The 24342-nt window shown below is 41.0% G+C and overlaps 1 protein-coding gene across 1 annotated transcript in view; it reads left to right on the top strand.

The window, feature by feature from the left end:
- The window catches only part of SPOCK3 (SPARC (osteonectin), cwcv and kazal like domains proteoglycan 3), a 360390-nt gene that overhangs the window by 234858 nt on the left and 101190 nt on the right, over positions 1–24342 (top strand). The window contains exon 5 of the mRNA XM_006111699.4: positions 8094–8220. Within this exon, the coding sequence (XP_006111761.2) occupies positions 8094–8220 (127 nt within the window). The remainder of the gene's footprint in view (positions 1–8093; positions 8221–24342) is intronic.

The following is a 24342-nucleotide window of genomic DNA, read 5'->3' as shown; positions in this document are numbered from 1 at the left end:
TCAGACCTTTTGGCTTTCAGACCTCTTTCCTCACCTTTTTCCCAAAGACAAAAGTGCCACTGAATTCTGCTCCACGACAAGCTAGGCTGCTAGGGACATCAGATTCTGTCTTTGCAGCTTCTTCATTTCTCATATCCACCACAAAACAAAAGAACTGTGGTTTTAGCTTTATTTTGGGCTATCTGTGCCCTTCCTCCCCGAGATAGAGAAAATTCACTCTCGAAAGGAGAAAAATCTCTGTGCTATTTCAAGTTTGCTAGTTGTGAAAGTTTCAATGTGAAAGGTCCCAGAGCTTTTCTGTGTTAATGCTATAGAATCTCTGCTAGTGTAAATGGGTAAAACTCCATGAACTCAGTGAAATACACCCATTGAAAGCAGAAGAGAAATTGCCCTTGTTTACATTATTCATGCAACATATTGGCAGAAGCAGGCACTAGGATTTCGGATACTTACATCTTTAAGAACATCTCTTTTTCTCATGTTTCCTCATTTTCCCATCTCCAGTTCAGATAAAACAATATTATCCCTTTTAAACACACACAAATAACTTCTGGAAACCTGCTATATGTATGTATGTTGACAATGTCTGACCAAACTGATAGCTTATGCATAATTTTTCAAGTCTGGCCTGTTGGGTGCTTTTTGTTGGAAGATATTAAAAACCCCAGAAGCATAGTCCCATGGGCTACATGTTCTGATTATGTCTTTTTCAATGCTATGAAAATTCAAAATGCTTAAAAATAATACAAGTTGATATCTGTGGTCTTCTGTCTTAAGTGGTCTTTTCTAAAGCTAACACTGTTTTGTTAATTTTGGGGGGACTGATTGACTATTCCTTGTCACAGTGTTTTCTTATGTTTTGTTAATTAACCCTAAGTAACGTGGCAAGTCAAGACAGCATAGCAAAAAGTTTGGAACAGTAGTGCCTTCACTTAATTTTGTCACTTACAAGGAAAATTTCAGTAATATGGTGGCAGTGATATTTCATTCCTATTTGCAGCATCAAGAAAGTACCAGATAAAAGAGCACTCCAAAGAAAATCCAAATCTGCTCTAGTGAAAATAGTCTGATTAATGCTAAATAAGTCTTTCGTCCAATTATGTTAATGATACTGTCCAGCCAAAGACTCCTCAAAGCCCCATGCTGGCACACAATCAGAAAACCTTTAAATAGTTCTGCCTTGGAAGTCTATTAGCATCACAACTGTCATCTTGATGCAAGAATTTTACAAGTCCTTTGAATCACATTTAAGTTCCACATAGCAACAGTGAGCCAGCCCCATTTACTTCAAATATCAACAGAGTGCAGCTATTTAAATTAAGGACTTATAGCATATTTGAATTGCAAAATTTGGTTTTGTATGTATATGTATTTAAGTAGTTACTTAGACGTTTGGTACTGAACCACAGTTTGTGACCCATTTTAACTGTACCCATGATATTTCTAAGTAATATACTTGTGTGTACAGAAAACTATGCTGATATATGCAAACAGGTATTTGCATGATGGATTAATTGGGTTGATATCCTAATTGTGTCTCACTGCCCTATTGCATGTTCAGTTACTCACTCTACACACATAAGCATGGTTTTGTTTGTGCAAATGGATGTAATCATATATGTTTCAGTAAAATTATGCTGGAAGTACAGCCCATCATGTTTATACATGTTTACTGATTGTTACTTTTCTTAGTACCAACATAGATTATATGTGATTGTACCCAAGAACAAATTGCCACCACTTAGAAGACATAGAAAGACACCTTACCGTCTGCCTTTTACATGACAAGTAAGGATGGTAAAACAGAAGAAAATGAGACCAGGAAGAATTATAGCAGTACAGTTCCTCACTGCCAGCATGTGCACATCATAGGGTATGTCTACACAGCAGCGTTATTTTGGAATAACTGACGTTATTCTGAAATAACATAGTCCGCGTCTATACTACAAGAAGTTATTTCGACATAATGTCAAATTAATGTGGAGCTGCTTCCTCTGACTTCTGTAACCCTCATTTTATGAGGAATAAAGGAAGTCAGAGGAAGAGTGTTCTTTCTCAGACTGCCTGCTGTGTAGACAGTGCCAAAAACCAAAATAAGCTATTTCGACTTAAGCTACACAATTGACGTAGCTTAAGTTGTGTAGCTTATTTTGGCTTTAGCCCTGCTTGCGTAGACGTGCCCATAGTGATTCTGATTTTTTCCTCTTCTAATTCTATTAAAATAATAAAGAAAATAAAGATATGGCAGACTGAATATTAATTACTCATCTTTTATGTATGCTGATTTTTCTCTCTGCACTCTTTAATAACTGTTCACAATATGTTTCTACACCCAAGAGTTGAAACATTAAAATGTCCTTATTATGTAATAGATATTGTGCTGCTCATAAGGAAAAAGTATAATCAGGCTTTTATAGTTGCATATGTAGAGGTTTTCTTTAACATGTTTCTCTATCCATGTGCGTGTTAGTTGGCATTGGTTGGACCTCCCTTGTCCGGCACCCTCGGGACCTGACCCGTCCTGAATTAAGGAATGTGCTGGATACAGGGAGATCCCCTGCCACTCACCTCCCAGGATGCTCCTGCTCCCTGCAGTTGACTCTGCTCCAGCCCCAGTGCCAGTGGGCTCCAGCCTGCATGGCTTGGTCTTGCTTACGGGTACCGCTGTTGCTCCGCTAGGCCAGAACTCCCCAGGCACAGAGCTTCCCAGCATCCATGGCCCCATTTCTCCCTCACCCAACTGGAGATCCCTGGGGATGGGGTTCAGTGCTGCTGCACCACCCGTCCAGGGCTTCCCGAAGACAGAGCACACCAGCCGTGCGGCCCCGCTTCTTCCCTGCTTGACCAAGGCTCCCGAGGGATGGGGTTCACAATATTGGGTGCTGGGGTGCTCTGATTCAAAAACATCTGTGGTTCTGCTGACCCACAGATATTGCCGGACCAGAAAATCCCAGAATTTAGAGATTCAACCTATACTATGGATTGATATTTACATTTGGCAGAATGTAATGTTATAATTTTGATGGGTGATTTTGGTTTATATTAAGTATTTTTATTTTTATCTAGTTACATTTTCACAGTTCTGTAAAATTATGGAACAAGGAGTTAGACAATAAAGGGGAATCTGACAATCTAATGAGAATAAACATTGAAATTCAAAATGTTTAAAACTTTGTAACTGTTAAAACACATTGCAAAGGTCACACGTCAAAATATACAAAATAAATATCTTTAAATAAAAAGTCAAACTGTATTTTTTTTACTTTGCCTGTTTGTTAAAATAAAATAAAATACATAGAAACTGCTGGAAAGATACTATCAGTGATTTAAGTCAATGTTTACTGACACACACTGATATAAAAGATTCAATTTTTCCAAGACACTTTAATTCACACTCCAAAACATCCCAAATAAGTATGTAATGTATATTTGTTCAAGCCGTCGGCAACATATAGCAATGGTTATAATTCAGTTTAGTTTGTATGTTATCTCAACTTTTCACGTCATAAAAACATGGAATACTAGAACTAGAAAGGACCTCAAAATGTCATCATGGCAGAACCAAGAACCAGATCATCGAGGCCAGATGTTTGCCTAACCTGCTCTTAAAAATCTCCAGTGATGGAGATTCCACAGCCTCCTGAGGCAATTTATTCCAGTGTTTAATTGTTCCAACAGGAAGTTTTTCTTAATGTCCAACCTAAACCTCCTTTGCTGCAATTTAAGCCTGTTGCTTTATGTCCTGTCATCATAGGTTATGGAGAAAAATTTCTCTCTCCCCTCCTTGTAACAGTCTTTTAGGTTCTTATAGTCTTTTAGGTTCTTGAAAGCTATTATCTTGTGCCCTCTCAGTCTTCTCTTATCCAGACTAAACAAACCTACTTCTTTCAGTCTTCCCTCAGGTCATGTTTTATAGACCTTTATTTATTTTTGTTGCTCTTCTCTGGATCTTCTCCAGTTGATCCACATCATTCCTGAAATGTGGTGCCCAGAACTGAACACAATACTTGAGTTGAGGTTAATCATCACAGAGTAGAGCAGAACTACTTCTCGTGTATTGTTTGCAACACTCCTGTTAATACACCCCAGAATTATGTTTGCTTTATTTGTAACAGTATTGCAGCTGTTGACTCTTATTTAGCTTGTGGTCTGATGTGACCCCTACATCCTTTTCTGCAGTACTCCTTGCTAAGCAGTTATTTCCAGTAAAACTTCGGTCATCTGAAGAAGTGGGCTGTGCCCACGAAAGCTCATGATATCATCTACATGTTTTGTTTGTCTATAAAGTTCTATCAGACCATTAGTTGTTTTTTAAGTTTATATCCAAATTTGTGTGTGTGATAGTGACTGTCCCTTCCAAGTGGAGCACTTTGCATTTGCCTTATTCAATTTCCTCCTCAGACCATTTGTCCAGGTTGTCTAGAACATTTTAAATTATTATCCTTTCCCCCAAACCACTTGCAACCTCTCCCAGTTTCGTATCATCCACTCTGTGCCACTATCGAGATCATTGATTAAGATATTAAACAGAACTGTTCCCAAAACTGTTCCCTGAGAAATCCCATTTGTTATGCCTTTTCAGCATGACTGTGAATCATTTATATATGTTTGTGCATATTTTCATTCACGGATTGGAGGCTGCATACCTTGAAATACTGAAAATGGGAAAGGACAACTCACACGTATTTGTATTATAAATAATAGATGTTTGTAGATAAGTATTTGTATCCTTCAGAATGAGAATGGAAACTATTACTAATAATTAAGAAGTGTGTATGTTTTCATCTGCAGTATTTTTGGGGTTTTGGTGAAAAACAGATTAGTTTTTTTTTTAAATTCCCATACCAGTATGTTTAACATCAAACCGGAAAGTATAGATGTCACTAGTGAAGACCATGTTTTATTACTCCTGTTGGAATTCTACAACTGTTGGATTTGGAGACATAGTACTGTTGCAGAATTCCAATAAAATTTTAATCTTATAAATCACCAAAGCAAAGTGGATCTAAAATTCTTATATGGCTTCATTACCATAATGTTGTAAGGCCTGATACTTTAAAAATGTGTTTAGCCTCACAAAACCCCTGTGAGATAGGGCAGTGCTGTTTTACATTTTACAGATGGAGAACTGAGGCACAGAAAGGCTAAGTGACTTATCCAAAGTGGGATGGAGATTAATGGTGTTAACAGTCTTCAGCAGACACTTATCTACACAAAGCAATTCACAGGTTTGCAAAATATGTCATGAATGAATCAGTATTCAGTAGAGCAGGGGTGGGCAAAAGGGCCTTAATGGGCCAAATCCGGCCTGCCAAGCGGGCTGCTTCAGCCCACAGAGATTCTGCTGCTCCCCCGCCCCCAGGCCAGTCAGGTAGTGTACTCTAAATGCTGTGGATGGCAGGGAGTGAGAGATTTCACACTCCTCCGGCCCCCAGACCAATCAGCTGCTGCTCAGCTGGCGGGTAGGGTTGGCAGATAGTTGAAACAAAAATACCAAACATCCCCCCCTACCCCCACGCGCGCGCACACAAAACACGGGGAAAAAATTCTGTTGAAGGGGAAAAAAAAGGAGGGGGTGAGACCAAAGTTGTTGAGCAAAAGAAAAAAGGACTCATTAAGCCAAAAAAATAAAATAAAACAGCATGTCTCCTTTAAGAGAGAGTGCAGAGATAGGAACAGGGGAGAGGTTGAGCACTAAAACCCAGGGGAAGCATTGCTTCCCCTAGGCCTTTTGGCTGGCAGCCATTTTGTGCCGGCAGCCTTGGGGAACCAGGTAAGCATGGGAGTGGGGGTTGGGGTTGGGGCTCGGGCTCGGCGGAGGGGGGGGGAGGGGGGAAAGGCTGGGTGCTGAGTGTTTGTAGGGTTGCCAGGTGCCCATCATTTTTGCCTCCTGGCTGGGGAAAAATCCAGAGAATACCAAACATCTCAGGTGTCTGGTATTCTCTGAATTTGTTTACTGGACAGGAGGCAAAAGTACTGGACTGTCTGGGTGAATACCGGACACCTGGCAACCCTACTGGTGAGTGACTCTAAATGTGGTGCTTCCTTGCAGAGTGGGAAGAGACTCTGTGTGCTCTCCCGAGCCTCTGATTGACCTGTGGGATGGGGGGGAAGTACGCGAAGTTTCCTCCCACCGCCAATGGTGTGGGAGCCTAGAGGGAACTCCCAGCTGTTCAGAACAGCTAGTGGTTCTCTCTGGGTGGGCGGGAGGCAAAGACTTCACATGGTCCCATACCCACGGACCAGGCAGGGTCTTTGGGCAGAGAAGCATGGAAGTGTCCTGTCCCCGTCTCTTCCAACTGAGGTCCTGACCCTTCCAGGGCAGCGTGGGACACTTCAGAAATTTCTGAAGTGGCCCCCAGTCAAAAATTATTGTCCAGCCCTGAAGTAGAGAATAGCAGGAATGTTGCAGTAAAGATTAGGGTACATTTGCAGATCTATATTCTCAATTGAGCAAAGCCTCTAAGCATGTTCTTAGTATTTGCTGATTTGGAGCATGTAAGTGGACATTTGTGCCATGTTTCTATGTCTAGTCCTAATCATTTTCCTGGCCAGGTTTAACTTGCATAAATACATTTGTTTTGTAGATAATTTATGTTCTCATTGTCTCTGGCTGTAGTAAGTGATTGTTTTATGTGTAATTGGCCTGATTTCCTTTACATTAATACTTTTACATAGCTCTAGTTCATAATTTACATGCACACAACATTTGTGCACAAAAGCGTATAAATTATGTTTTACCCACTTTAAATCCCCTTTTCACTGTCAAAGTAGTGTAGAGGAGCCGTAGCATAGATAATAATCAGGACCAGTATGTATTGACAACAAGCAATTCAGCATCAGATACAGGCAGTCCCCGGGTTACGTGGATCCGACTTATGTCGGATCCGTACTTACAAACGGGGCTTTTCTCGCCCCGAAGGACGCGGGCAGTGGGGACAGCCCAGACGCGCCGTGGTCCCGCCACCCGTGTCCTCCGGGGCGAGGAAAGCTACTCAGCGTCTCCCTGGTCTGCTGGGGGGGCGGCCCCCAGCAGACCAGGGAGACGCGGAGCAAAGCCGCGGAGGACGCGGGCGGCGGGATCGGCCAGACGTGCCGTGGTCCCGCCGCCCGGGTCCCACCGCCCGGGTCTTCCGCGGCTTTGTTCCACGTCTCCCTGGTCTGCTGGGGGTAGGGGGGCGCAGCTAGTGTCCCAGGCGTCCAGATTCAGCTGCTGTTGAAACTGATCAGTGGCTGATTCCAGGAAGCCCGGGGCAGAGAAACTCTGCCTCAGGCTTCCTGTAGTCAGCTGCTGGTCAGTTTCAGCAGCGGCTGGACGCCAGTTCCGACTTACATACAAATTCAACTTAAGAACAAACCTACAGTCCCTATCTTGTATGTAACCCGGGGACTGCCTGTATATGCATGTGCCACTGCACATTTTTACTTCCTTCACAAATCAATTGAAGGATATAAATAAAACCTGCATTTTTTTTTCTATGATTTAGCTTCTCTTAATCACTTTTGCCAAGTAAATCTCAAACTCTGATTCATGAACCACCTGTGATTAGCAGAGCTGTCTTGGTTGCTGTTTACTCAAGTGAATTGCCAAGGCTGGTTGTGACCACCTTTTCTTCATACATGAAATTTTCTTTGAGTGAAAGTCGGAGAATCTGAATTACAGGGGAGATGACCAGAAAAAGAAAAAGGAAAACAAAGTAAATAGTTTTCTGAATGTCCTTGTTACAGTTTCTAGTTTAGGCATTTATTTTTATTTTACCATTCTATTTTTGTAACTCTTTAAACATGGAGATTAATGCCACCTCTATTCAAACTGGATTTATTTTTTACTAAAATAAAATTCATAAGGGCTAATAAATCTTCTTTCTCAGTTACATTTTGCTTACTTATAAAGAGACAGGTATAGAGATACCATGTAGATGTTGAGATTCCTCAGTGAGCGTCGTATTTATAAACACTGTGAGAGTGCAGAAACATGTTTTTCTCACTAAAATCTAATGCACAAGGTCCTCAGGTGATGGACAGTTATAGTATGAAAATATTTTTACAAATACTGTTACTTATCAGGTTACATGCTTTTTGTTTACTTACAGTATGAAAGAGGCTGGTTTAGGCCATAAACAATGGAGAGGTGGTCCCATTTCATCAAACTGCAAGCAGTGTCCAGTAGTCTATACCAGTCCTGTTTGTGGATCAGATGGTCACACATATTCTTCCCAGGTAAGAATAAAGTAAAGAATAAAGTTCATTCATTGCTGAAGTTAATTTAAATTTCCAAAATCAGTCAAATATCCTAATGTTTGATAAATAGGAACAGTTTTTATTTTGATTTGAATAGCTTACAAACCTCCCTTGAGCTGACAGCCACAAAAAATCAAACATGCCATGAGACAAAAAATAAAACAGCAAGAAATCTCACCAGTATAAAACAAGTAGTTAGCAATAAATGAACATATAAATGAATAAATAAAATTATATTTTCTGCCTCAGATTCCAGAAGAAATCCTACTCACTCCTTGGTCAAAGATGATCATGCCCTGAAGATTAAAAATTCAAGCTGTTTCAGACCTGTGGAGGGTAAACTGTAAAGGCAAGGGAAAACGCTTTACTCGCAGTTCAGTGTCTTTTAAATCAGGGAAACTTCAGGCTAAGCCTTTACACCAAGTGTGACTGTAGCTGTGCTGGATGAGGAGAGAGATACCTCATCCATATAGATAGGTCTCAGACTATTGTGGAGAAAGACCAACACTTTTAACTCTACCCATAGGTCACCAGGACACAGCCACTGCAGTTTCTGTGACAGAGGTGTTATGCTTACTCTGAGATACTACTACAACAACTAAAGGAAGCTGCTTAATTCTCAACTAGATTTAACATCCTAGTTGGTTTAAGGTCGGGCATATTATAGTACAGGTTGTATATCCCTTGTCCAGCAGCCTCAGCACCTGAGTGGTCCTGAACCAGAGAATTTGCCGAACCAAGGAAGGTCAATGTGGCAGGGGCTCTACTTTTTCCTCTGGCCACCTGGGGGCTCTGCTTTTCCCCAGGCAGCTCCACTGCCACCAGGGCTCTGCTCTCCCCACAGCATGAGGGAAGGAGGGGGAGTCTACTCCCCCCCCCCACACACACACTTTGATGCATTCCAGAGCTCCACTCTGCCCAGCGTCTCCACGCTCCCCCCAGCCCCGCTGCCACCTGGGGAGCTCCGTGCTTCTCTTAGTGGCTCTGCACGTTCCTCCCCAGCACCTCCACTATGCCCTGGGGAGCTCTACGCTCCACTCTGGCAGTTGTGCTGCTAGGGTTACCAGATGCTTTCAAAAATATACCAAACTCGCTTGATCTCAGATCCGGGGGAAACCGTCCAGGAGGGGAACAAGGCTGGCTGGGAGGAGGTCGGAGGGAGCAGGGCTGGCCAGGAGAAATCAGGGGAGGGGAATCGGATGGTGGGAAGCAGAGCTGGCTGGGAGGAGGGTTGGGGGGGCAGGGTTGGCCGGGGGAACTGGCCAGGAGGGGGTCAGAGAAGCAGGGCTCGCGGGGAGGGAGCGAGGGGGGGAAACCAGCCGGCAGGGAGTGGGGCTGGCCCAGGCGCACGAAGTTCCCGGGGTGCTGCCTGTCATCTGCCAGGCCCAGCGGGGTGCACGAGTGAGTCTGGTCCTGGGGATTCCATCCCGCCCTCTCCTCTCTACCGCTTAGTTGCGTACTACCTGGCTGGTAGACATGCTCACACAGTGTGAGCAGGCCTGCCAGCCAGACAGTACACAACTATGTACTGATGCTCATGATAATAATAAAACTTACTTAATTAGAAAATACCGTACATTTATATCCGGTATTTTCTCAATTTGTTTCCTGGACAGAAAGCTCAAAAACTGGACTGTCTAGTTCAAAACTGGACACCTGGCACCCCTATGTGCTGCTGTCCTCCCACCAGTGATAGAGAGCTCCACTCCCCCCTCTCATTCCAGGGATCGAGGGCTCCGCATTCCTCTCAGTGGCTCTGCTGCCTTTGAACCTTTAATTTGGCAACACCCTTGCTCAACAGCTTATCCCTGTGAGTGTTCGCATGGATGATGCCAGACCAGGGATGCTGCCAGATTAGGGTGTTTCAACCTCTCATCTAATATTGAAGTGGCGGTGTTATAGATTATAATAGCCATGTCTGCATCCAGAAGAAAAGTTTGCAACTGATAGATTAGGCATACTACAACAAGAAAAACCCTGGAAATTTAACCAAGTCCCCAAGTCATATTGAAAATGGTGGGCATACTCCTTCACACTCACTTGGTACCTACTATAAATTCATCCAACTGCATTAATAGCTTCCTGCAGTGCACCACAAACAGTTTAGTCTTACCTGGGTGTTCTCTTGGTAAACTTACCCTCATTCATCTCCAAGTATCTCCCACACACAGAGTGCTGAGTGAGACCCTTGACTGCCCTCATGAAGCTGGATGAGAAGGACATACACATTTGGGTGTCATCAATTGAAAACACTTCAGTGTAGTGATGACACTCAAGTTTATATCTCCTTCTCATCCAGCTTTGGGAGCACATTACCTTCTCACTAACTGTCCTAACAGCTCATACACTTTGAATAAAAGGGGTGGAAGGCAGCATGGAAATCTGTAGTACACAGCATAACAAAACAATATTTACCCAGCATCAACCTCTGAGATTTCTCAGGAGGAAAGAATGAAACCCCCCAGAAGGCCATTCTTTTTGTTCCTGTCAGGAACTGCAAGCAGGTCACTATGGAGAGAGAGAGATTTTTTTCATATTTTCTCCCAGGGCTTTTACTTAAGTGGCCCAACTGTGTGCCACTCCTTATTCGGCATTAGGAACAAATGCAAAATCTTGTCCATTGTCAGCAAAATGTGTGTGACTGCAGGAGATCCATAGTTGTTTACAAGTAATTACTGATACATATTTTAAAAGATGCAGCACTTTCTGTATTCTCTCAAATTTATGATGCTTATGAATCAAAATAAAGGTCCTTTCAAGGTTATTTGAGGAGTAATGCCTCTTGAAACTAACATAAAAGATGAATATTTTGATTCCTTTACTCCAGGCAAAGTTTCTTTTGATTGTGTCGTCAAGCTCCAGTGAAAGCTTAATATTGTTGTATAATATAGATACTTTCTTTTACTGGGAATGTATTTGTCAATGACTACTGCAAATTGCACAATACATTTTCTGAACACTGAAAAAAGTTAGTAAAGGACATCCATTTTATAGAACTGTGCAGTGCATTAGCATAATTGCCCAGTGGGCATTGCTTTGGAGATACTATGTCACGTTCTCTGTCAAATTAAGCACATAGCATGTTTGCTGTTTGAACTGCATAATTTTAAAAAACTTTAAACATGCTTTTGGTTCCCAAAAACATAACTGAAGTCATGACTAGTAAATGAACCACAGGGAAGAATGATTAAAAGATTATCTTCAAAACTGATATTATATAGAGCCTGATAATGCCACCTATCTCACAGAGGGATAACGGAGCAAGCTAATGAGCTACTCAGCAGGTATATCTGGCCCATAAGTATTAATATACAGTCAATGTAAAGAAAAGGTGGGGAAGTCAAATGCTTGTTATAGAATGAAGTAAAAACTAATAGAGAAAAAAATATAAAGAAATGCTGACTAATAAAAATCACTATCCGTAGCTGTACAGGGAGAATTTAATTGAAAGGGGCATTACTTACTATATAAGAAGCATGCTTTTGTTTTAATTTTTGTACAAGTATCTTACTCTTCATTGTTGGTCATGTTTTACCTTCTGCATTTCTCTTAATTTGGGCAATGAAAGTAGAATAGTAAGTTTCTGCTAAATTTGATATACCGATACTTGCCCTGCCATAATGTGAAATATTGTTTATTTTAAATATAACTAATTCATAATTATAAAACAGATTTTTCTACATATATTTTAAGCACTACCTTTATGTATGTAGTGCCTTGGATTTCGTTCATACATTGTAATTTACTACTCAATATTTGTTGCAGGTGTGGCAAAATCGAGCCCTAACAGTTGCATAATAATAATTTCAATATTTTAATGGCAATGCTGCAGAAACAAATGGCTTTGTTTTAAATGTTTGCCATTTGCATTTTGGTTTCATTCCAGAATAGCCTTGGCAAATCAGTTTTGTGGCTGTGATAATTTCCTGAAGAATGTCAAGTCTTTCTCATCTGATAGAAAAGAGAACAAATTGGTAAAATTTTGCTGTCTATGAGAAGTATATCTGGTTGATGGTAGATCTGCATTTACTCTTAGAGAAGAAAGGACTCTCTTGATAGAGCATTTAGCCATAGATGCTAAATATACTAGACAAGCCATAGACAAGACATTTTTTATTTGTCTGAAAAAGTAATTGCAATAATAATCATGACTATAGGCAGACAAACTTGGTTCCTTACAATTGGGAAATGAAGTTAAGAATAAAACACTATTTTTCAAAAATGTATTGGGTCTAGGGACATAAATGGATAAATGGGTCTAGGGACATAAATGGTTACTTGATAAGCATTGCCCTTACTGGCTAATGCTGGTAACTGGTTAACCAGAACTCAGTCAGGCTCGAGCAGTCTCTGCCTGCAGTGTGGTGAGGTGAGCCCTACCAGATTGCAGCAGCTCCTGCTCATAGCGCAGAACATCGAGCCTGGCTAGGCCGGGCGAGAGAAGCTCCCTGCCCGTAGCATAGCGCAGGCAGACCTGCATATTGTAAGCAGGGTTGTTCCAGCCCATCCAGGCCACCGCAGGCCCCTACACAGATGGGCCAGAACAGCCTCCTACCTACTGTTCAGTGCAGCAGGCCTTGCCTGGAGCAGTCTCTACCTGTGGTGCACCATAGCAGGCAGTTAACCAGTTAAACATATAGTTTAACTGGTTAACATTTTAAATGATATTTTACATTCCTAATTGGGTCATGACTGGTTTGGGGTAACTGGAGAGATCAAAGGAAATAGAAAGGATCTACTGAATGTCTGAGAGCTAGGAATTGATTCCTGATACATGACAAATTGATAACTAACAATTGTGTATATGTATAATTTTTCAACCTTCTCATATTATGAACTGATTCCACCAGATGTGTAGTTGTGATTCAGTATTTTAACATGTTATAGCAATGAATGTTTGCATTACATTGTTCCTGACTGTGTGAAAATCTCAAATCACTTGATTAAACCTATCCTCCCTCTCACACACACACACACACACACACACACACACACACACACACACACACACACACACACACTCTCAATGATTTCCATTTTAAGGCCAATACTATTTTTATCATGTGTCAATGTATTTTTAGAAATGGATTTTCTTACGTTGCATGTCCAGATGTCTTCACGTTGTGGGTAGGAAAAAACTCGGAGAAGCCTTTAGAAATAAAAAGTGGTAGAGTTTTTTCTGGTATACCCTATCATAAAATTGAAATTAAGTCCCATATACTCAATTAACTTCAGGTGATCTTTTCAGAAATATGATTGAGTTGTTAGTATTTTCTGAACTGCAAAGGAAATGCTCTAAACTAAAATTGTATAGGTATTCAATCTCCAGAACCAAGCAAATTATTATTATTCCAAACTGGCATCTTGCAAAGGGGTTAGCTATCAGAATGTTTAAAAATACGATCTCTTTATTTGGTAACCATAAATAGAAACAACTTCACATGTGCCTGATTAAGCGCACATCAGTCCCAATATTCTTTATTAGAATAGTCCACTACATCTCTCCATTCTGACATTTCATTCATTCAGAGTAGTCACAATAGTAAATGAGACATAAATACCATGCAGTTTAATGCTGCACCACAGCTTTAACTAATACCTGGCACCGTCCTAGTCCAATCAGGTAAGTATTGAAATTTGCCATCCAGGAGATCTTGTAAAAAATACCTTTTCTGGAGATAAAGGCTCATTCTATCATATCCTCACAGAAATTTTAGAAATCTTCCTGTTTTATAGCTCTCCGTGACTAATATTACATTGATTTGACTGCATCTATAGCCTCAATCCCAAACTAATCTGTAAATGTCCTTATCTGTCAGCTACTCACTTGTGTACCCCGTGGATTACGCTGCAGATTTAGACCTCAGCTGGTGCTGCATGTTTGATTAACCCTGAAAGGACAAACTGGAAATATGATTACTGAAGTCAGATATCCATACCACACAATATAGCATCCCAACATTGCCTCAGTACTGTTTCACTATTGTTACCTCTTTTACCCCTCTCCAGCTGCTTCACTTCCTGCTCCAGCATCCTCCAATCCACTATTTTTAAAGACATGTAGGGATCTGACATTTTTTCTTTGCAAGAAACTCCTGGATTGTCATGGATTTCCTCCAAACTTTTACTCTGCCAGTGATGCATTGGGTGGTGGAATAAATGTTCAAGGGCACCGACTTCCTCCACAGGCCCCAATGCAAAGTGGTGGGGGTGGGGACGCAGCTCTGCAGTAATCTAATAGTCCAGAGGCTTAAGAATTGTGCAACACTTTGTCATTTCAACATCCTCTTTCTCACATCCCTTTTTTTTCTTTTATCTTTTTTCAATAAATGGAAAATATATTGAGGAAATCATTCTTTCATAGGTTTTCCAAGTGGCTTTTTGCCATGCTGGCATATTATTGCCTGGTCTTCTGATGAGAGAGAATTCTGGAGAACCTGCTCAAATCTGGGAAGCACATACAAGGTGCTTAATCCTCCAGAACACTAATAGATGATTTGTACTTGTCCTGGTGTGAAAAACACGAATAAATTCCCAGTGAGACCACTCTTCCTAATGACAAACTCAAAAACTTTTATCAGTTCTAAATTGCATTCCCATAGAAAAGACATTGAAACAAAACAAAAATAACTGAAAGTACCTCATATCTGCTACTAGCAGATTTGCCCAGCATTGATCAAATCCTTAACTCAATTTTTTTAAATAAAAGGAGAATGTACATGCTTTAATGAAATGATTGTATTTTTTAAAAAATATCTTTTTATCAAGTTAGTAAATAATTTAGTAATTTTTTAAATGTGACTTCCACCAGGTGTATTTTTTTTCTTCATCCCCATAAACTCCTATTTGCAATGTTATAACTAAAAGGGTAATTGTCAATTTGGTTTCCAATAACTCCAAATGTCTCAAATTTATGTCCTTTCTGTAAGGTTTATTGAGCTGCAATCGTAATCCCAGTCCATCCTGTTTTTCTGGCTTGTCTTGGTTCAGTACACAGTTATTTAAATTTTGAGGACTGTTCTTGAATTGGTGATTGTCTGTTTGCTTCTCATAAAACTAAATAGAAATCTCATATGCAAACCCCTTTTTTGTTATAAGAGAAAGCTATTAACCAAATTTGGTGGCCCTAGATCTTACCATTTAAGAGGAGGTCAAAGAGACAAACTCTCTAAAATATGGCAGACATAAATACAGAGAGAGAGAGAATGAGCTCTCACTCATTGGTATAAAATGAACTATTATTATGACTATTTTACTTAATAGCAAGCACTTCGAAAGGGCCTTCACCTTAGTTCATGGTTTCATGATTTGTAACACTGAATGTCTTTGAAGTATTTTTACAATGTGCAAGAAAAATAAAGTCTATATCATTTAAACTGTCTCTTACCGAAAATTTACCTTTTTCTTAGCAAATATGCTTCTGTTGCTGCTTAATGATGGATATTCCTGGCTGATGAGGTTCATAGATTCCATTGACTTTTTTGTTAAGTGGAAGTTTCAGGTCTTCAGCATCTCTTACCATCTGACCAAAAGCTATTTTTCCCATCTATTCCTTTTTTTAAAAGTACCATCATACTCCAGTTTCAGCCTTCGGATTTTCCTTTTTTTAAATGACAACAAAGGGGGAAAATGCCTGCAAAACTCATTGAATATGCTGCCCTTGTAATCCACATAAATGAATCTTGTCTGTCACTAATGGCCTCTTTACTTTAACCTCAGAGCCAGGACTCGATACTCATCCATCTCAACCTGTCAGCTGCTTTTGACACCATCCACCATGCTTTTCTTCTTAATGTCTTTTCCTCCTTTGTTTTTTTTAATCTGTTCTCTCTTATTCTCCTATCTAATCTGTCCTTCAGCTTTTCATTCAGAGGATCCTCCTCATCCCTCCCTTGCTGGCAGAAAAGGCATTTAAAAATCACTAAGGAGTGTAGGTCAGAGGCAACCAATGAGAATGACTCCTTCCTTCAGTCCTGTCAGGGCAAGGCAGGTGCATATAAAAAGGGAGCTGCAGGGCAGAAGAAGGGAATTCTCATTCAGGAAGAAGTGCTGTGTCTCTGGAGGACTGGGAGAACTGCCAGCACCCTGGACAGAGCAGTGCTGCCAGCAGTTCCAGAGAATAGAAAGAGCACTTTCCTGGCTAGCGTCTTGAGGGTTACAGGCTGAAGCTCTGACCCAAGGGCAAAGAGGGGGCTGGAGCCATGTGGGAGATAGCCCCAGAGTAATGGACAGCAGTTGGCCACTGAAAGGAATAGCTGGATGGTGGATTGAGAAGGAGCACAATTTGTGACACTGCCAGAGGACTGTGTCATTAAAGAGGATATCAGTCATTGGGAGATGTGGATTTTAGATTAGAAGTGATGGCACAAGGCACCACTTGAAGCACGTGCACTACAGTGCAGAGCCAATTCCCAAGAGAAACCAGCAGAAGGCACCAGAGTGATGAGCAAACCCTGTTACAGTGGATGTTCCAAAGGAGATCCTCTCCTCTTCGCCTGCTACCCTTCGTCGCCAGATGATCTTATTCACAAATACATGTTCATCTGTTATTTGTATGCTACTGATTCATGTCTACCTCTCTATTCTGTATTGGTCGTCTTCTGTCCAAACTAAACTTTCAGCCTGTCTCCCTCACATCTTTTTGTGGATGTCCATCTGTCAGTATAAGCTCAAACTGGCCAAAACCAAAATCTTTCTGAACTTGTGTTCCCTCCCTATCCATCTCCTTTTCTACCATATTGAGACAAAAGCATTTACCTTTGTGCTGGAAAACAGCCCAGTCTCCCTCACCCATTTTAAAAATGCTCAAAACAAGCACTTCAATACTTTTTTTTTCAGTGTTGCCATTTATCCAAGCATGCATTTCTCCATAAATACCTATGAATCCACCTCATTGTCCTCCTTCAGGTACCAATTTAAAACTCTTCTCTGCCTGATGCCTACCAAAAAAAAAAAAGATAGCTTATTAATTGTGACCACTGCTTATCATGTTGTCCAATATAATTTCATTAGTTACCTGTGCTCCCTGTTGTTTTATTCATCATTGTCTATCATTGTCTATCATGTTACACTTGAATTCTGAGTTCAAGCCAAGGACTTTCTCTTTGCTTCATGTGTCTACAGTGTTTAGGACAGGAGTGGGGAGCCTTTTTTTTGTTGCGGGGGGGGGGGGAGGGAGGAATTTGGGAGTTGCTGATCCACAGGAAAATCAGTCAGGAGCCACACACAAGTGAGATGCAAAGAAAAAAGCCCTCACTGACACGGAGGAGAAAACACCCTGACTACGGCTATGTCTAAACTACATGCCCCTGTCGCCAGAGGCATGTAGATTAGGCCACCAGGCATAGGAAAATGAAGCGGCGATTTAAATAATCGCCGCTTCATTTAAATTTACATGGCTGCTGTGCTGAGCCGATCAGCTGTTTGTCGGCTCAGCGCGGTAATCTGGACGCGCGGGTGTTGACATCAAAGGCATTTGTCGACCACCCAGGTATGCCTCCTGGAATGAGGTTTACCTGGGTGGTTGACAAATGCCTTTGATGTCGACACCCGCGCGTCCAGACTACCGCGCTGAGCCGACAAACAGCTGATCGGCTCAGCGCGGCAGCCATATAAATTTAAATGAAGCGGCAATTATTTAAATCGCCACTTCATTTTCCTATGCCTGGTAGCCTAATCTACATGCCTCTGTCGACAGGGGCATGTAGTTTAGACGTAGCCTAAAGAGAAAGATACTCCTCACATTCTCCTAGTAAACCAGAGCCTTAGGGGGGACCAGGCTAGTAGATTTTATATGCTTCTGCTGCAAGGGAGGGAAGGTGAGGGGGTTGAAGTGCCAGTGTGGGGTCCCCAATGCTGATGTGGGGAGCCTCAGGGGCTAGATCTAGGTAATCTGGGGGCTGCATCCAGCCTCTAGGTCTCAGGTTCCCCACCACTGGTCTAGGATCATAGGTCCCCGGCCTTCAGATTCCACTGTAATATAACTAGAAGATTTATCTGGCCTTGCTCTGGTCCTGTAGGGCAGGGGGCTAGGAATATGAGGGGTGCAAGACTCAGGGCAGGAACTCAGGATATAGGGAGCTCAGGGCAGGACTCTGGAGGTGTGGGAGGTGCCGGAGTCAGGATTTGGGGTGAGGAGGGTCTCAGCAGGGGTCTAGGAGTGTGGGGGGCATAGAAGTAAGAATTGGAGGTGAGGGAGGGTTCAGGGCTGGAGGTGTGGGAGTGCTGGAGTCAGGGTTGGGGAGTGAGGAGCGGCTCGGCTGGGGATGCAAGAGTCCCCCATTCTTGCTGCCCCTCTATGGTCATTCAGAAGTACATTAATCTCTCCTATCACAGCCCTCCCTTTCCATTTGATGAGAAACAGTCACATTCCTCATCAAATATAAAGTAGATAAGTATGGACTAAGAAAAGTCTAGCATTAAGTGCTTACTTTTCAAAATCTTAACCAAAGGCTTTTATAAAGTTGCAGCCTGTTTGGAGCTTCAGAACATACAAAGTCAAATTAAAAGTTTATTCTTATATCACATCCAAGGGTCATGGGTTAGACTGGGGTGGGCAATAATTATTGCTTGGGGGCCACTTCAAAGGGCCTTAAACAGAAAGGGGTGGAGCTACCCCACCCCCAGACCATGATTTGGTCTGGGGGTTGGGGAGCCCCTTTGCCCTCCCTTTCCACTAGGCATCTATGCCTTGGAAGAGGCTTGGCATGCTCCCCCACCCTCAGGCCTATCAGGGGCTGGGGCAGGGGAGCACCCGAATGGGTCAGTTAAATGGGTCAGTTTCCTGAGTTTACTCTCTAGGCTACCATATGTATCTAAAATGTGGTGGTGCATTAAAGCAGATGAACAATCTCATTTTGAATTGCTTTGCTTCTCCTGTTTTCTGTAATTTTCTTAATGCCAATTTAACGTTTATTTTTGTGCGTTGATATAAAGTAAACATCACTTTAAAGTGTACTGAACCAGAGACCAGTTTTTTTCTTTGATGTTCCTCCTTGACTTGTCTTAGCATTAATGGGAGTTAAATGTGTGTTCATCAAAAAGGAATAGACTTCTAAATTATGTTCTCTTACATAGCTTTATAGAATAGTGATAGAAATGTAGCCGTGTTAGTCTGGTGTAGCTGAAACAAAAAATAGGACTATGTAGCACTTTAAAGACTAACAAGATGGTTTATTAGGTCATGAGCTTTCATGGCCAGACCCACTTCCACTTGTCACAACCATATATACCAAAGGATACAATTTTAAAAAAAAGAACACACATGAAAAGGACAAATCAAATTTCAGAACAGAAGAGGGATGGGGGGAAGGTAAATATCTGTGAGCTAATGACATTAGAGGTGATAATTGGGGAAGCTATCTTTGTAATGGGTAAGGTAATTACCGCCCCCCCATCCCCTTTCTGTTCTGAAATTTGATTTGTCCTTTTCATGTGTTCTTTTTTTTTAATTGTATCCTTTGGTATATAGGGTTGTGACAATTTTCTTCCACTATTTGATCTGAGGAAGTGGGTCTGGCCCACGAAAGCTCATCACCTAATAAATCATCTTGTTAGTCTTTAAAGTGCTACATAGTCCTGATTTTTGTTATAGCTTTATGGAGAGAGAGATAATTTCTGTGGGTTTTCATTTGCTGCTTTTTTTTGATTAATCTCTAATTTCTCCAGTAATTAATTCAATTTTTCCCTTCAGGAATGGTCTTAAAACTATGTATATGTAGCAAGCATAACAGAAGATACTTTTGACATTATTTAGCTATCTTGTTTTGTTTCTTTGATAATTAATGGAATATTAAGCATCTGAAAAGCTAGAGAACTGTAAATGAGGTAAAATGACTAGTGAACATGTGATTATTCAAATTAACATTTATTAGCCGTTGCAATTAGTTTTAAAATCAAACACAACAAAGTGTTCAACTTCTAAGAAAAATAGTCTTTTATACACAGTTCATGTAGCACTTAGTGAAGCCATAAGATACAGTGAAGTTTCAAGTGTCAACATCAAACACAATATCAGTGATTTAAAACTCTTATCTTTTAGAGGATGTGTCTACACTGCAGTCAAACAGTGTATTCTGATTCAGCCTTACAAAACTCAGACTATGGGGTTGTCAAACTGCAGTTTAGACATTTGTCTGAAACTCAGGCTCACAAAGCTCAAAGGTGACTATGGTTGTGACCTTTCTTCCTCACATGTCCCATTTCACCAACAGATCCACGTTTCCTGTAATACATTTATTTATATTCTATAGGAAGGATCCTTCTAACTGTAGCTGATTTCTGTCAGAAAAGGACATTATAATTCCATTGTTTTCTAAGCCCTGCTATCTAGCCTGTTAGCTTATGTTGAGAGACTTTTCAGGTGATCTGTTCCTATTTCCTTTCTTTATAGCAGTGGTTCTCAAAGTGTGGTCTGAAGACCACCAGTGGTTCACAACTGTCTTGTGAGTGGACTGCAGGCTCGGGGTTTGGCCACACCCCAACAGTCCAACCCTGCCTCCCACACGAGATTGGAATGCCAGCACTGGCTTCCTGTTGTGGAGGAGGGGGAAAGCCCCGAGCCTTGCGGGCCGTATCTGGCTTGCAGGTGAAAAAAGTGGCTCTGTGCACTCCCATGCTCCCTCCCTCCAGCTGGGGAAATGACTTCTCATCTGAAAGCTTTCCCTGCTGCTCCTATTGGCTGGAATCCTAGCTAATGGGAGCACTGGGGGCAGTGCCTGAGAGAAGCTGGGGGAGCGCAGAGTTAGGTAAGCACCCCCCCATCCATCTCATGCCTGGCTCCCACACAACCATCGCACTCATGCACCCCTTTCCTACTGAGACACCTCATCTCCTTCATGCCTTTGCACCCTCCATCCTGCCCACTTCCCCCACCCTAGCCTGCTTCTGCACCACCCACCCCTCTGAGATCTGCACCTCTGCACCGCTCCTGCATCACCAGGCCACCTATCGTCAGCCTGCTCTGCACCATCACTTCCATCCAGACCCCCTATCCATAGCCAGCTCCTATACACTTCTTCCTACCTAGACCTCGCACCCCTATTCCGTCTGACACTCATTTTGTCATCATGGATGGTCTATGGAAAGGTTTGTGTTGTGCGGGGTGGGCCATGGGCCAAAAAGTTTGAGAACCACTTATCTAGGTAAATTCCTGGGTTTTGAACCTACATAAACATTTTTGGGGGTTGACAGATCATGCATTGACTGGTGTTTTGACCTGAATATGAATCAGTTTGCAAGTTTCCTTTTTGGATTATTATATGGTATAGCTTAAATGTTTTTGACACTTAGGCACTAGGATAACTAAGCATGCATTAACTATGTCTGTCTGTATATGGCATTTATTTGCATTACTTTTCTGTAATTAAAGACTAATGAGCATGCCCTTTATGTGATATTTTAGTTCACTTATAGCTTTATAAATATTTCAACTTTAGGATAATTAGCGAAATTTAACTTGATTCATTAGAAATGCAATCAGTGAAAAAGTATATTACACCAAAAAGTGGAATTATAAAGCATTTTAATAGGCCCTGAGTAGAATCTTTAACGAAAGTTCAATGTTTTGAGATGCCAAATACATGAGTGTCTGTGTGCATGTCTCTGTGTTATTTGTAGAGCCCTGCAAATGTGCAGATATCTACTTTATATCCGTGGGTGTCTTCACTCATAAATAAAGATGTACACGTTGATTCAAATTGTTGTATCCATGCAGGACTATAGTTATTAGGGTGGGGCAGCAAAAGAGGGGAGAAAGCAGTTAGAAGCGTAACTTATTATCCCAGGTGCCTGATGCCTCTCACTGTAAGACCCAATTAACAGTTACTTGTAATTTCACCTGTTTACACTGAAATTGTATAGGCTGTCTACATGGACTGATTTTTTTTTTCATCCAAAACAGTCCATCCATTTCTGAGAATGAGAGAAGGGGAAATTACTTGTTTTTTGCCCACGTTAAAAACTTGTAGTTACCTTTTCATTTAGAATTTCTAGTCGCCCTCTATGCTTTGAAGTGCACTCCTGAAACTTGATAGTTGGGTGGCCTTTGTGTATGCAGTGTGCCTTTTGTGTCCCCTGTGAAAATCCATCCAAATTTGGCCAGGTTTGAAAACCCCCAATTTTCATATGCTTTGTACAGACATCTCAGATTTTAAGAGCTAAATTTCCTCAAAGACTGTGTGCCTGAGCATTTTCCAGCTTCAGAGCTGAGCAAGATTTGACCTTAGCTTCAACTCCAGGCTGCAATGGGGCATGCTGTGTTTGGGCCAGTAGTTTCACTGCAAAGGAAATTTGTGGAGGAAAGCCAGATATGTGGGGGAAGGAAATTGGGACAAGAAGTCAGGGAGTGTAATCGGCATGGAGGCTGTTGAGGTAAGAGTGGGAAACTGAGTTTTGTAGTTGGGATGGTGGAAAAAATGGAATTGGGAGCCAGGAGTTGGCCTTTCCTAACTTTCTGAGTGCTTAGCTTTGAACCTTAATAATATTGTTTAACATAGTTCTTTGTGTGTGATATACAGTATAGCAAAATACATAATAACACACCAACCTTATGGATATATTTACAGCATAAATATATTAATGTGGATATCCTTTGGAGGGAGGAAGCATCGCACAAGTGTTATTTTTATGAATTATTTTGCCTTTATTATGCCTTTGACACTTTAAAACACTTGCCTGTTAAGTGTTTCATTTGCAGTTTATTTTAAAAAGGCAAACATTCTGAATATAATATAAAAATCCCTTCCTTTTAACAGGGTATTTACTTTGAAAAACTCACTAGACAGGTACATGCATCTTTTGGTGCCTAAATACCTTTGAAAATCTGACCTAAAACAGTTAAGTGGTTTCCTCAAGGTGACCCAATAAATCGCACTAGAAACTAGGTGACCTGATTTATAGATCCTTTTTTTAAATCCGTGCACTATACTGTGATGAAGAAAGCTGGCAAAATCAGGAGTTATATAGCAGAATGAATTTCCTGAGAACAGGAAGAGAATTGTTTATACAGATTTTCAGTGTGCCTTGTAAATTGCTTTCTCTGGTTCATAGCTTTATAAGCAATGTATCATCTCTTCTCTTTCAAGCACGAAAGGCTTTTGATTGCTACGGTCCTGGTTCAAAAGCACATGTCCTTTTGTTTCTGGGTCAAAATATTACTTGTATTTCCCCAGGTGTTTTTTGTTTGTTTGTTTGTTTGTTTACAGTGGTGCTAATCTGCTGAAAAACCTTCAATCTATACTCTTATTGAATTAATAGGTTGATTAGTGGTTAGTGTAAAATAAAAGAAACATCAGTTGGTGCTGATCATAAACTAAATCTTTTTTTAGATTTTTTTGGAGGAGGTTTAATTCTTGTGTTCTAAAGCATAAAAGTATTTTGTCAGCTGATATTTCCTAACTTAGCACTAAGCACTAATCAGGTGTGTTACCTGTATATTTGATGCCTTTAATTCTTATAAGAACCTTGAGAAAAGTATAAAAATATATTTCTTGTAGGGTTTTGAGCTAAAAAATTAGTCCTCTGGAAATAATGTCCAAGAACTGCTGATGTTATGATGTCATGGAGGTAATTTCCAGTTAATTAAATGAGGCTTTTAGCTCAAAATGTGACATTGAATATGTTTGTGCTTTTTCCAAGTCTCTCATAAGAATTATATATGGACGCAATTAATTTTAATTGCACTAAACATTTTACTTAACTTTAAGGTTACAAAATTGAATTTTCTTTCAACATAAATGCTGCAATTGCCCATTAATGTTACACTCCTATTCTAAATTATCTTAATTCACATAAGATACATTCAACACACCCAAATATACATAGTTCTGTAACTCTTTCAATTGCAGCATGCAGCTACCTATGGTGTGCAGCCAAATCTCCAAAATTACACTTGTATTCCCAAATAAGTGAGTAGTCTTGTGCCATGTGTTTTTGAGAGGCACTTTGGGGTTATGGGTAGAGCTGTAGGTATAGAGATCAGGGTAGAGAAATCCATGGGGCTGGTTCTAATGCATCCAAAGGTCCTGAGGGAGTTGGTTAGTGTGGTTGCAGAGACATCGGACATTCTCTTTGAAAATTTGTGGCAGTCAGGGAAGGTCCCAG

This window comes from Pelodiscus sinensis, chromosome 5, assembly GCF_049634645.1.
Source record: "Pelodiscus sinensis isolate JC-2024 chromosome 5, ASM4963464v1, whole genome shotgun sequence".
In the NCBI taxonomy this organism is placed as follows: domain Eukaryota; kingdom Metazoa; phylum Chordata; order Testudines; family Trionychidae; genus Pelodiscus; species Pelodiscus sinensis.
The sequence above is the reverse complement of the archived record's forward strand: the minus strand, read 5'-3'. Positions and strand labels throughout refer to the sequence as shown.